The sequence below is a fragment of the Papaver somniferum genome, chromosome 5 (genome assembly GCF_003573695.1).
Source record: "Papaver somniferum cultivar HN1 chromosome 5, ASM357369v1, whole genome shotgun sequence".
Taxonomy (NCBI): Eukaryota; Viridiplantae; Streptophyta; class Magnoliopsida; order Ranunculales; family Papaveraceae; genus Papaver; species Papaver somniferum.
In genome coordinates this window covers 211,917,373-211,932,859 of record NC_039362.1, presented here as the reverse complement: position 1 = coordinate 211,932,859, position 15,487 = coordinate 211,917,373, and the positions used below count along the sequence as shown (strand labels likewise).

General features: G+C 37.0%; 1 protein-coding gene and 1 pseudogene across 1 annotated transcript; one reads left to right on the top strand and one right to left on the bottom strand.

The window, feature by feature from the left end:
- The first annotated feature begins 1,912 nt into the window (after positions 1-1,912).
- On the top strand, positions 1,913-5,980 carry LOC113278548 (annotated as a pseudogene).
- Positions 5,981-13,074: 7,094 nt separating this feature from the next.
- LOC113280702 lies at positions 13,075-13,815 on the bottom strand. Its single transcript, XM_026529293.1, has one exon. The coding sequence runs from the start codon at positions 13,813-13,815 to the stop codon at positions 13,075-13,077; it is 741 nt and encodes a 246-aa protein (XP_026385078.1).
- Between the last annotated feature and the right edge of the window lie 1,672 nt (positions 13,816-15,487).

Here is a 15,487-nt window from a genome sequence, read left to right as displayed (position 1 = left end):
AAAAAAAAAAAAAAAAAAAAAAATCCCTCAATTTTTTTTATCACCCGAATCCTGCTCAAACTACCGAATATCGAAGGGTAATTTTGTCATTACGAAATATGGGAGATAAGGGGTGAACACAATTTAGGATTGGGTGACCTTTTTTGTTTTATTGTTGGCCCCTAATTCCTTTTGAGTGGCCCCTAAAAACGCTAGGTAATTTTATGGTCCCAATAATATTCTGAAACAGAAGTTTTACTGCAGGACTATCTTGATATCTGACTCGGGCCGAGTAAGAAGCTGAATAAGATCTACTAGCTCAGGGCCTCAGACTCAGATGAGTTGAGAAGAAAACAAAAGACCTGTTGCTTTTGAATCTTGACTGGATAGCTAATTTTGATTGAAAACAAAGATCATCGATCAAACAAATGTTATGATTGATTGTTTAAAATTAAAACCCAAAATTCATTAACCTTAAAGTTGAAACTTAGAACATAAAAAAAAAAGGAGTTCAACAAACAAAACGAATAGATTATAGTAGTTGTGATTCAAAATTAGGATTTGATTACTTGAAATCAAAAATTTGATCCGAAAATTTTCTTGGATTTACAATAGCAGAAACATAATCGGTAGATAACTATCTATTTTACCTACCGATTATGGTTGATGTTTTTGGATTTACACTAGCAGAAACATAATCGGTAGATAATAATCTACTTTACCTACCGATTATGGTTGATGTTCTTCGTTTCTTAAGAACATCAACCATAATCGGTAGGTAAATTGATCGATTATCTACCAATTATTCTTGATTCTAAAAATTAAATTTCTCTGTACAAAAAGTTACGCACAATCGATAGATAATGAACACCATTAACTACCGATTGTGAAAGTAGAAAATTTTGAAACTTTTGTTAAGTTTTGAAAATTTGAATTTTAGGCCATGAACACAATCGGCAGATAATAAGCATAACTTATTAACACAATTCACTTCCGATTATGGTAGTACTAAAATACGAAAATTTAGTATATTCGGAGGTTAAAGTAACACACTTTACTACCGATTATGGTAGTACCAAAGTTCGAAAATTTTAGGATTTTGGCAAAATCTCATTTTGGGGACAATATACATTCGGAAGTCAAATTTACTACCGATTATGGTAGTACTAAGATTCAAAAAATGAATATATTCGGAGGCTAAAGTAACACAATTTACTACCGATTATGGTTGTACAAAAGTTCGAAAATTTAAGGATTTTGGCAAAATATCATTTTGGGGCAAATATACATTCGGAAGTTAAAGTAACACACTTTACTACCGATTATGGTTGTACCAAAGTCGAAAATTAAAGGATTTTGGGACCAATATACATTCGGAAGTTAAAGTAACACACTTTACTATCGATTATGGTTGTACCAAAATTCGAAAAAGCAAAAGAAAAAAAGAAAAAAAAAATCCCTCAAATTTTTTTATCACCCGAATCCAGCTCAAACTACCGAATATCGAAGGGTAATTTTGTCATTACGAAATATGGGAGATAAGGGGTGAACACAATTTAGGATTGGGTGACCTTTTTTATTTTATTGTTGGCCCCTAATTCCTTTTGAGTGGCCCCTAAAAACGCTAGGTAATTTTATGGTCCCAATAATATTCTGAAACAGAAGTTTTATTGTAGGACTACCTTGATATCTGACTCGGGCCGAGTAAGAAGCTGAATAAGATCTACTAGCTCAGGGCCTCAGACTCAGATGAGTTGAGAAGAAAACAAAAGACCTGTTGCTTTTGAATCGTGACTGGATAGCTAAATAGGGCACGTGTACATCAAAGCACAGAAAGGAGTTGCTCGTGTACATCATTAGAATATATATATATATATATATATATATATATTAGCACTAAATCGCTGATCGGAATAGTTTAAGAACAAACAAAATCAACTCTCTAATAAAAAAAGTTGTGATTTTTTCTTTTCAGTCTAATCAAATCCCAAACTTTTTGAATAATTTTTCTTTTTGATCTCTATAAGCTCAACTTCAGCTGATTGAGTGTACTTGAAGAACTTGGAGTTACCATGGATGATGCTGAGTTCACTACAGAGAATGTGAGTTCTAATTGAAATTATTATTACTTTTTTCTTTTTCTGAAATTTGAAATTGTTAAGTTAATTGGTGTAAGAAAAAGGAGAAATTTTGAAAAATTGAATCATAATCTTTGATTTTTGTAAGGTAATTTATTATGCTGTTTTCTGTTTTTGAAGGTTCTGAAGAGGGATGTTCATTGGGAGTCTTACATGACGCATAAGATGATCACACTAACTTGCCTTGGAAGAATTAGGCGTTACGATAATCAATCCGAAAGCCACAAGGCAGCATTACTTGATGGTGCAGCTTATGTCAAGCTGTTTGTTAACATTCTGCGTAATAATCCTTTCCAAGAAAATGGAACCATCTCGCGTTATGTATTTAAGAAGGAAACAGTGGAATATGTTCTAGCACTCATTGATGAAATGCTCACAGGTAATGGATGGTTTCTAATGTATGATTGTGTTTCAATTTCTATTGTCTCATGCCGTTTTAAATTTTAATCGCAGCAAACCCAAAGCGAGCCACACTATTCCATGATAATTCTCTTGCAAGTGAAGACACTTATGAACCTTTCTTAAGTTAAGTGTTGAACCATAATTCATCTATTTTTGGATCGAGCATTTGAAATTCCATCTGACCCCATATTCCCATGGCTGCTGCAATTGTCATACTACTCGGCCAAATCCACTGATTTCACCTGTTTTTGTTTAGTTTTTTTTTTCGTATTACGTTGTTAGTAACATGATGGAAAAGAATTTTTTTTAGTCTTAACATTTAGTCTGGCAGTAAGCAGTATGAGAGTTTGAGAGATCTATTTGAGGGATGAACAGGTTTCTACAGTTTAGAAATTTTGGCGTTTGAGAATGCTTTGAGAGATGACGCTTACTACAAAACTATTTAGCATTTTGTTGCCGAATGTTAATAATTTTTTGGAAGGGTAATTGGTTCATTCAAAACAAAAGTTGTAAAATATTGTCTGCAATAGTAAGGTACACAATTGTTCCCGTAGTATGTTAATATGCCTAATTTTTCCATAGAATCTTTCAACTAAATTACCTTTTACGTAATTGTAGTACTAGACCAAGGACCCAGAGTGGTTGTAATACACATGTAAAATTCTCACATCCGAAAGTCAAGTCTACTTCTGTTGATGATGTACTGAAAGGATTGTTAGAGTGGCTCTGTGCTCAGGTTTGTGGATAACATAACATGTGTATTACTGTTGTTCAAGGATTTCCAGATCCTGGGCTTTTTTTCTCCTTTATCTCAATGTAATATTCTGAAACGTTGTACTGTATTTGCAGCTGAAGTATCCTTCCCATCCTTCTCGTGGCATTCCAAGTGCTATCAGTCGTCTATCTACCTTGCTGAAAGAGCCATCAGTCAGGTCTTCATTTGTGCAAGACGATGGAGTGAAGCTGCTAATTCCAATGATTTCTCCAGCAACCTCACAGAAATCTGTCCAGGTGACCTTTTGTATCTTCATTAGTCATGCATATATTCATTGTTCTGCAAACCAATTGGCTTAGGGATTTGCAGAACAATGAAAACCTGACTAAGTACATTTTTAACTTTCTAAGTGGTGTTTGAACCTTCCTCTTTTCTCTAGATGTATGTACAATTACATGAAAATTCGATATACTAAAATTTTCAGTAGAATTATTGATTATAAGGATTTTGGTTGTTTTTTTTCCGCAGCTCCTTTATGAGACATGCCTCTGTCTTTGGCTCTTGTCTTACTATGAACCAGCAGTAAGGTATCTTGCTTCTTCCAGGACCCTGTAAAGATTAGTCGATGTTGTCAAAAGTTCCACCAAGGAGAAGGTGACTTCATCGATCCTTTTTATTGTTGTCATTTATGAACAAGACTGAGTATGATAGACAAGAAGGACTCATTTGTTTGAACACACTAGTTCCTCTTTTTTTCATCCTGGTGCCGGGCTCCCTGTATATAATCCAGAGCTGGTTTTCATTAAGTGAATTATGATAATTTGGATGGATCAAAATTTATATAGGTCGTGCGAGTTGTTGTCTTAATCCTGAATAATTTGCTGTCCAAGGGGACACTCGGGCCCAAGATGGTAGTGGTTGGGCTACCTCAGATTGTTCAAAGTTTGAAGGCTCGTGCATGGAATGATGTGGTGAGAATTCACTGAATACCCCCTATCGAATGTTCGTTTCATGAAATATATAACTTGAAACTTCTGTCTGACGTGACAGACACAAAGTTGAGGATATCTGTCCCAATTCAGATATGCTGCTAGGTGCTATCACATTTTTAGGAAGGGTCTATGTTTGGTCATGTTGCTCGGAAACTGAGAGAGCTAGCTCTACTACTCGCAGAACTCAATTGACTTCGCTGTGGTTCTAGATTTTACAGTTTTCTGGTATTCTGTTCAATGTTTTATAGGATTTGTTTGAGAGACTAAATCAACTTGAAGAGGGGCTTAAAGATAACATCAAGGAAATGAGTTCTTTTTACCAGTACAAGCAGGAAGTTCTTCTCGGACGTCTTGACTGGTCGCCGATGCACAAGGATCCTATGTTTTGGCGAGAAAATGTTATAAATTTCGAGGAGAATGATTTCCAGGTATTTGTTTTTTTTTTCCATCCCCAGGAAACCAGGAAACACAAGATTGTATTCCTTGTACATTTTTCCTGACACCAGTGTCAGTGGCTAGATTAAGCTTGTATCTGTTGACGCTCAGCGTTAAAAACCTTACACTCCCCTTTATACCGCGATATGGTTCCATATGTAGTAAATCCAAGAGCTATTTTTTATGGAGCATCTCATCAGCCCTGGGACTGTTCTGCAAGTGGCCCCAGTAGTTGCTCTATCTCTTTATATACCTTCAAAACCGCTGAAATAACTCATTCCTAATTCATTGTTGTTTGTACCTTGACTGCAGGTCCTTCGTGTCCTAATCACAATCCTTGGCACATCCAGCGATCCTAGGGATTTAGCTATTATTTGCAATGATCTGTCACAATTTATTCAGCACCACTCATCTGGAAGGCTGATAGTCGATGATCTCAAAGCTAAGGAGGGGGTAATGAAGTTAATAAATCATCAAAACACAGAGGTTACTATGAATGCTCTTCTCTGCATCCAGAGGCTGCTCCTTGGTGCCAAATATGCAGGCATTTTGCTAGCTTGAATGAATGAGAAGCCGGTATATATATTTTCTGACCTTGGTGGTGTCGCAACGTTATTTTGTCTCAAAACATCAAACAATCGAGCTATTGCCTGTTTTTTCCATGTGCCCAAGGTAATCCAAATTACGTAATGTGGGTCGGCTAGGGGTGATAATCTGGTTTGGAGTAGAGGCTATGTTGCTCAAATAGTTTGCCGAAGAGATTAGAAAAACTATCCTGTTCATGAGACCATTGCTGAGATTTTCACTGCTAACAAAGAAGCAAACTAAACAAATCATTCGGAAAAACAAAACATTCAAAAATTCATTCAAACTAAAATTCTAATGAAACTGATAAGAGAGCTAGAGATATAATCTCATTGTCGACATCACGAATTTAACGAAGGATTAAGGACATGCCCCATGAACAACACTGCACCACTCTGCTCCTCTCTTACGATAAACATGAAACAAAATCAACACGAGGAGGAGGCGTAGGACGACGCATGCAACGCCTCAAATGTCCCAAAACAGCAGTAGAAGCAGCAGCTTCAGTTCCTTCTTCATCAACTTCAACAAAACACTAGTGATAAACCCCGGAAACGTGAAGCTTGTTACGTGTAGCGCCACCAGTATTCAACATCTCCGTCAGCTCTGCTTTTTTATCGTCAAAAGGCAAATCGATACCTACTTCCTTGACTACTCTTGATGCTTCGAAATCAAAAAGGATATTGAACTTCGGAACCTTGAATTCTCCAGTTCGCACCAAACTTGGATAGACTGGGACATCTCTACGCAGAAAACCAGCTGTATCAGAACTCACCTTTGTTATAAGTTCACCAAAGGAGCATTTTCGTGCGTTAATCCTGAACATTTGTATGGGAGCTTAAGTACTTTAAAGCTATCATCACAGGTAATAAATTGTTTACGTCTCGACGACATGAAGAGAACTTGTACTGTTGTCTTCCCATCCAGGAGATAAAACTTGGATTTCTTTGTTTGCGATGAATCAAATTGATCTGGGTCCTTCCAATATCCTTTGAAATAGACTGCATTCGCCAATATAAACTTTGTAGCTTCATTGACTGCTCCATCAGGAATAAGATCTTGAATTAATCCGTTGGTTTTCTTTTCAACCCATGTGTTCACCTTGTTCCGCACCTTCTCGCTTCTGTTTCAAGATAGATTAAAATCACCAAAACGTCCATAATTTAAAGTTTAAACATCACAAGCAACAACAAGAGGCTCACAATTGACTTACCTTATTTCTGAAATCCACACTTCTGGCTTTAGCTTTATATACAGCGCTGGCAACTTCTTTGAATGAAGGTTTAATGGTACAAGAATCTTCAATCCAAACACCACCGACGAAAGAAAGTTGGGGTTCACTTCGTGGTTCGAAGTAACGATTCGATGAGTTTAGAATTAACAGAATTTAGATGGCTGAGGCTTTCAGAGTTGAGGAAGATTAATATCTGGTTTAAGGTTTCACCACTTGCTCCGGAAGCTAGTAAACCTAGAGCAGTGTCAATTGAGAACGGAGAGAAGACGAAATTCTTGTTCTTCGATTCGTTTAGCCAGACATCTTGCACTAGCTTGATACATGAATTGGCTACTTTCTTGCTTTTCTTTACAAGAAATTGGAGATGAAGATTTTGACTGAACTGTAGGTGGAATTGATTACAGAAAAGAAGGAATTGAAATGGGTGATGTCGGCTGAGTAGAGAAGAACTAAAGGGTTCTGTATGTGATTCGAATGCTTAGATTATTGGAAGAAGAACTTTTAAGTGGGTTTAGCAGGTTGTGCAATGAAGAGTATGGTTGTCTGTGTTAGTGGTGTGTGGTCTGGTAAAGCTTGAGACGCTGGTAATGAATCTATAATATGGGAGATGGCTTGTGCTGAGACAGATGGTGGAGTTTTCCGTGGTGATTGTACTGGATGAACATGGCAGATTGGCGAAATTAGTTGCATCTGCAATTGTACTGGATAAACAAGGTGGTGGCTGGAAGACATTGAATGAGTAAAAGAAGATGGGAATCTTCTCTGCGATTTACTATGGTCAGATCCTGGTAGAGATTCTTAGGGGTGGGGGATGAACGACAGAGGAGTTTCATACACTTTCGGTGCTGATGCATTAGCAGAATTCCTAATGAAGCAGGACCTGGATCTTGTTTGCCGTGCTCACCATGTCACTAGTTTTCACTCTTTAAACTATGATCTTTGTTTAGGGTCTTATATGTAATCTTTGACATTACTTTACTTATGCTGTGTAACATAACATTTCATGTATCCAGGTTGTGGAGGATGGTTACGAATTCTTCGCTGACAGACAGCTTGGGACAATATTTTCAGCCCCAAACTACTGCGGTGAATTCGACAATGCTGGTGCAATGATGAGTGTTGATGAAAGTCTATTGTGCTCTTTCCAAATTCTTAAGCCAACAGAGAAAAAAAAGTTCATGATGTAAACAAAAATATGATATCATTATTCCTCAATACGAGTTGATCTTGATAAGGTCAATTTTCATCACTTATCTATAGTATCTTGTTATTGGATATCTTCATTTGCTAGAAATGGGGAAAGGTGGAGCACTAATTCTTGTTATTTACAGAATTTCTGATTGTTGCCTACAACCATGAAATGAGCCACAAGTAGGGATACTGAAGTAATTTTTACTCTGTTGTGGTTGATCTCGTAAGTCAAGTCCAGAAGCTCTGCATTTTCCTAGTTTACTTAGTACAGCTACAACTACAGATGAGAGATTGCAAATAGTGTTAATAGCAGCTAAGGTATAAAATTGGAATGATGAATTCATTTATGGGAATTCTGGTGAATATCCGTTGCCACTTCGCTCAGTTTTTTTCATAATAATGTCTGGATTGTGTCCAAACTTTTGTCCGGTTAACTCCCTTTTGATTGGGATGGTTTTTCTTTTTATATTACAAGTTTTTGGCCTTCTTAAATAACATTGTTGCTAAGGTATAAAATTTGTCAAGACAAAGGTAGGTATAAGACTAATAATAGATGTTATTGTGTTGTCAAACCATTTCCTTTCCGTATCTATTATCCTTTTTTTTTCTTCTTATACAGGTTGGTGCATCTTCTGTTCTGAGAGAACTTGTAGTTGTCCTACCAGACTGCCTTGCTGACCATATTGGGACTCTTGTTTCTGGGATTGAAAAAGCATTAAGCGTAAGTTACAGACCATGTCATATGATTTTATCGTAATTTCTTTACTTCTACTCTGATCTGCATCTGCTTTTGCATATTTTTATTCTTGTTTATCTGTTCCAGCAATCCTCAAACTTGAAGATTGAGGCTCTCATTTTCACAAGATTGGTTATGTCTTCACATTCACCGTCTGTTTTCCATCCTTACATCCAGGTAAAGAATAACTCTTATTTTCCACAACACATTCTTCTTTCTGACAGAATATTTTATTTTCCTCTAATGAAAACCGAAGCACTTCATTTTATTTCTCTCTTCAAACGGTAATGAAGATATATTCTTGGGTCGTGTGTTCCATTCATATTTTGATTGGTTTTTCAATTGATAATGCTTCAGGTCCTGTCTGCTCCTGTACTGTCTGCTGTTGGTGAGCGTTATTACAAAGTTACTGCTGAAGCATTAAGAGTGTGCGGGGAGCTTGTCCGAGTGGTGCGACCTAATGTTGCGGTGAGATTTGTTATTTTTTATGAAATTTCTGAGTTTATATCTTCATTTATTTCACGTTTAACACCATCTTTTTCAGGGTATTGGTTTTGATTATAAGCCATACGTTCATCCAATCTATAATGCAATTTTAACGCGTCTAGCTAACCAAGATCAAGATCAGGTTGGTATTATCCGAATACAACCACAATTTTTGTGTCGTCTTTGAGCGTTTAACTATCTATGCTACCCAACCAAAAAGTTCTGTCTCTGATGTACTAAATTTCTTCTCACAGGAAGTTAAGGAGGTTGCCAAGAGGGCATTGGTTGATGGCCTAGAGTCTTCCCAGATTCGCGTGTTTGGTTTGCCAGTCAGGCCATTGTTTTGTCGGCTTCTAAAGAAAACTGCAAGAGGTCTCGGTGAAGCACTATTTAATGCAGAACTTGGTAAACCAATTGGACAGATAATCATTATATGTGGCCGGAACAAAATCTTAGCTTCTACACTAGAAACTGATCCATGGAAAGTCCCAGAAAAGGTAATTCACTTGCTCTTTATATCTAACTATGTAGTCAAGTGGGTTTGTTTTTTGACAAAATCACTTTTAGATACTTTTACCGGAGTCAATAATAGTTATCTTTGTTCACCACAGATCAGAGGATTCAAGACCCAAATAGAGAAATGGATGGGTGCTTGTGACTGCATTTTAACCAAAGTACGGAGACACATTTATACTTATTAGTATTTTCCTGAAAACCCACTGGTTACTTTATCCATCTTTACTTGCATTGTCTTGTTCTTAGTTCTTATGAAGGGATTTTGTTGGAGTACTTTTCGAGAAATTCTAACTTGTTTGAATCTCTTGGAAATTCCACAGGTGTTAATTATTAAGTAACCTCCAACTGCATCTATCCAATCTGGGCAAAAAGCAGACTAAAAGTTGTGGAGATTCAGGATTTGCTGGATTGCTTTACAATTGTATCCAAGACACATTAGAACCTATTAGCTAGGACTTGTAGACTTGGATATTTTCTTTAAAGTTAAGTGCTAACTGATGAATTAAGTTATGAATTGTACAATGAATATTGATTTTTACATGAATGGTCATTTGGATTTATGGATGTAGGTTTCATTTCATTATAATTTAAATAAATGATCATTTGAATGAAAGTACATGTGTTACACTGGCAGTTTAATATGAATGTGAAATACTTTCGGCAATTCGGTTTCAGCTATTTTTTTTTTTCGAAAAAGTTTTATGCACACAACTTCCGATAAGAGTTGTGTTCCATGTTTCAACTACACAAATTAGGTGTTGTCCAAGATAGTTCTACAACTCTAACAAGTGTAGTGCAAATCTTATTCATAATACTAATAAGAGTTACACATTTCTATGGTACACATCCTAGGTTGTCTAAGATAGTTCTGCAATTTTAACAAGTGTTGTGTTAAATATTTGTACGATACGCATCCTTCGTTGTCCAAGATAGTCCTACAATTTTAACAAGTGTTGTGTTATATATTTGTACGATACGCATCCTTTGTTGTCCAAGATAGTCTTACAACTTCAACAAGAGTTGTGTTAGGTTTTCAAAGTAATTTGGAAAGATATCCACAACTTTGAAAAAATATTGTCGAACCATGAATCACATCACCCTTTACAATTCTTAGTCAAGTATTGTAGAAAAGCTTAGACTTTCTACAATATCCCCACTACACAATGTTGGAAATGATTTTGGGGTAAAAGGCTAAATGGGTATTGAATTTGAGAAAGCAAACTCACAAACACTCGACTATGGTTTATGAAATGATAATTTTATTTCACTTTCAAAACTGTGGTCGTACAGACCTTACAAGACTCACTTCAATTTCTCACTCTTAATCACCTATACCTCACTTCGGGTATTCACTCACTTACAGACCTTATACCTCACTTTGTGATATCACTCAATTACACTTTCACTTGGTTGCACTACCTCCCTATTTATAGGTGATATAGCCAACCTAAGAATTCTCTAGATTTCCCTAGAGAAATATCTATCCCAACTAATTATAACATGTCCTAGATATTTCTAGATAGTTTAGACTCTAAGCTTTTGTACATTCATGAATATTCTAGTAAGCTTGGGCCCTAATAGCCATGAAGTCTCTAGATGGGCTAGAGTATTGTGGACTAATCTACAATAGACTAGTTGAGCCTAGATAATTCTAGACACTTCTCAACAAAAAATCAAGTTTACATTTTTAACAGCCGCCCTTAAACTTGATTTGAAGTAACTCCAAGAATTTCTCGTAATTTGACAAAGACCTCGTGCTTTAGTGGTTTCGTGAATATATCCGCAACTTGGTCTTGAGACTTTGTGTATTTTAGTTGTACCTGGTTTCGTGAATATATCCGCAACTTGGTCTTTCTCCATTTCTCGCTTTTGACTGCTTCTTCGAAATTTATTGGTTCACTTTCTGCAAAGAGACAAAAAAGAGATATATTGTCTCCATAGATATCATTTAAACTCCTCGTCCGTAAAGGCCTCTCGCTTGAGCTTTCATCTGCTGATGACGGATCATTCTGGTGCACCGCTGGAGGAGATGAAGGTGGTGTATTAGATGGAGATTCTGGTACTGGTGGTTGTTGTTCTTCTTCTTCTACGATAGGGAGAAAATTGTAATCCTTCTCTTAAACACCGAAATCCCAGACGCCTTCTTCATCGAACTCCACATCTCTTCTTGTGATGACCTTTCTATTGATTGGATTGTACAACTTGTATCCCTTGGATCGAGAGTCATAACCGATAAATATGTACTTGGCACTCCTGTCATCCAGCTTCGCTCTCAGCTGACTCGGCACATGAGCATATGCGATACTTCCGAATATTCGTAAGTGTGAGACGCCGGGTTTCACTCCGCTCCATGCTTCTAAAGGAGTCATGTTCCACACGCTTTTTGTGGGACATCGGTTTATCAGATAAACCGCACAGTCAACCGCTTCAGCCCAAAATTCCCTGGGCACTCTCTTTGTCTTCAACATACACCGGGCCATATTGAGAATTGTCCTGTTTTTTGTTTCGGCAACTCCATTTTGTTGAGGTGTATATGGAACCGTAAGAGGCCGACGGATTCCATTGTCTTCACAGTAAGACTCGAACTCCTTTGAGGTAAATTCACCTCCTCTGTCTGATCTCATAGCCACAATTTCGAAGCCGCTTTATTTCTCCACAAGGGATTTAAATTTCTTGAAATTGGAGAAAACCTCCGATTTTTGTTTCAAGAAATAAACCCATGTTTTTCGACTAAAATCGTCGACAAATATGAGGAAATAGTTATTTCCACCATACGAGCTTGGCTTTATTGGTCCACAAACGTCTGTGTGAACTAACTCCAGTGGCTTTGTGGCTCTCGTCAGTGTTTACTTAGGAAAACTTTTTCTGAAATGTTTTCCAAGTAAACATCCTTCGCACAATTGATCTGGGTGGTCTATTCTTGGCAAACCTCTAACCATATTTTGTTTGGACAGTAACTTTAATCCTCCCATATTTAGATGTCCATATCTAAGATGCCAGAGCCATGATGAGTCTTTCACACAAGCAGTCAGACATCTCGCGACGTCATTTTGAATGTTCAGATAGAACATCCTATTTCCCGTCATTGGTACTTTGGAAATTAGTTTTCCTCTCCTATCTCTTATGAAAAGACTAAGGTTTTCCATGTTCATCCTATAGCCATTTTCTAAGAGTTGTCCCAAGCTTAATATATTCATTTTTACGTTAGGGACATAATAAACATTAGAAATAAATTGATGGCTTCCATTTTTTAATCGAATCAAAATTTTTCCAAGACCACTCACCGGAGTTTTCGCTCCATTTCCGAACGTCACATTGCCGGAAACTGATTCATCAAGCTCCACGAATTTCTCCTTCGTGCCGCACATATGGTTGTTTGCTCCCGTATCAAGCACCCATGTACAGTTTTCATGATAGTCACCTCCTTTGCATGCCACCAACAAGGTCTGGTCTTCTTGATTTTCTTTACTAGCGTAGTTTGCTCTCTCCTCGACATTATTTGAAGAAGATCGACAGTCCGAAGCATAATGACCAAGCTTATGACAGTTATAGCATTCGACTTGAGATTTGTCATACCTTGGCCTATTATTTTTGCGCCATGAATTATTTCCTCTACCACGACCTCTTGTGGAGCTTGACCTCTGGCCTCTCTGATCATCGTTATTTTACTTGCCTCTTTCTCTTCCGCCGTAGTAGCCGCGTCCTCTTCCTCTAGCATTACTACTAGAGCTCTCTCCTTTGTCTTTTAAAGTAAGCTTAGCTTGTAGAACTTGTTCTACCGCTCCCTCTTTATTTCTATTTCTCATTCTTTCTTCATGGTCTTGAAGAGATCCCATGAGCTCATCCACGGTCATGGATTCAACGTCTTTGGACTCCTCGATTGCAACGACAATATAGTCGAATTTAGGAACAAGTGACCGTAGTATTTTTTCGATCACACGACTATCACCCATGACCTCGCCATTTCTTCTTAGTTGATTAACAACAACTAAAACTCTTGAAAAATAATCCGATATTAATTCGGACTCTTTCATGGAGAGAGATTCGAACTCACCTCTTATAGTTTGCAACCGCACCTTCTTTACTTTGTCCACGCCTTTGAATGAATTTTGCAAAATCTCCCATGCTTTCTTTGCATTAGCGGCTCTTGATATCTTCTCGAATGACGACTCATCCATTCCTTGATAGATGAGGTAGAGAGCCTTCTTGTCTCTCTTTCTTGAAATGCGCAGCACATCTTTTTCATTTTGCGGAAGCGCCGCTTCATCATCCGGTTCAACATAACCTTTCTCTACAATCTCCCATGCATCTTGCGAGCCTAATAACGTCTTCATTTGAATACTCCAATTTTCATAGTTATCTTTGGTGAGTTTAGGTACATGAAACGGAAACATTTCACTAGCCATTAGAATCTTATGGCTCTGATACCACTTCGTTGGAAATGATTTTGGGGTAGAAGGCTAAATGGGTATTGAATTTGAGAAAGCAAACTCACAAACACTCGACTATGGTTTATGAAATGATAATTTTATTTCACTTTCAAAACTGTGGTCGTACAGACCTTACAAGACTCACTTCAATTTCTCACTCTTAATCACCTATACATCACTTCGGGTATTCACTCACTTACAGACCTTATACCTCACTTTGTGATATCACTCAATTACACTTTCACTTGGTTGCACTACCTCCCTATTTATAGGTGATATAGCCAACCTAAGAATTCTCTAGATTTCCCTAAAGAAATATCTATCCCAACTAATTATAACATGTCCTAGATATTTCTAGATAGTTTAGACTCTAAGCTTTTGTACATTCATGAATATTCTAGTAAGCTTGGGCCCTAATAGCCATGAAGTCTCTAGATGGGCTAGAGTATTGTGGACTAATCTACAATAGACTAGTTGGGCCTAGATAATTCTAGACACTTCTCAACAAAAAATCAAGTTTACATTTTTAACACACAATACATAAAATGGAGTTTCCGTAGATGTACTACAACGCAAATACAATGTCGTCAATGATGATTTTTCCCGTAGTGAGAGAAAGTTTCACACAGAACTGGACGGTTAAAACACCAAAATATCAAAATATCACAGCATAACTACAAATGAGTTCCCACTTTTGTAGGTGGCATATTTACATGTAATCTTGTTTAGAAATTCGTTGCATTTTCTGATTTTTAAATCGAGCACCAACAACCAAATGTAGCCGGTCAACATGCTGCACTACAGACCACATAATGATGCTTGTATTTCCTGCTTAACCCATCATATTTGTGGTCGGCAAGGTAAAATCGACACCATATATCCCATGTCTATTCCACAAATTGATCATATAAAGATAGTATGGCGGCAACACATGGTTCTAGAGCTTGAGCCGTCCTCTTACTCATTAGTCACATCAAAAAACGAAGCCTATAAATAAGTAAATAGTCGTATGTAGTATGTGTGGCTATCCTGGCAGATAAACAAAAACATAATAGGTTAGCCACCAAAATCAGAAGATGGTAGTTTTCAGTAAATTGTAGGCCCTTGAGCCCTCCCTCTATCATTTCTTCTAAAACAATTCCTTTCGCCATATCACATAAGGTATTTAAATACATCAGAACGCTTAAGGAGTTGCATGACATTGTAGAAACTCATAAAAATGTAGTAGCATAAAAAAAATGCCAATAACAAAAACTCATAAAAAAAATTGTAGTAGCATGAAACCAACCTGGCATTCCTTAACTTTGAACACAAAACACCTCTTAATATCCAGGGATTGAATGATCCAATTGTAAACTGTGTATTATCATCCCATCAACAGCCATGACGAAATCCAGAAAAATACGGAATTTTGAACTGCAAATTCAATTCTCCTTTTATCATATTTTGTGTCGTTTAGACGACCTAGAGGACACACGAAAGAAGATGATTTAGAGACATGGAACATTTTGGTGAATGATTTAAGTCTTGAATCAAGCATTTGATATACATATAAATCCCTATCTAACTCAAATCAACTGAAATTTTGTTGACACATTGAAACCTATACATACCTAAGATCAGTTGCCTCCCAATATGTCATGTAACA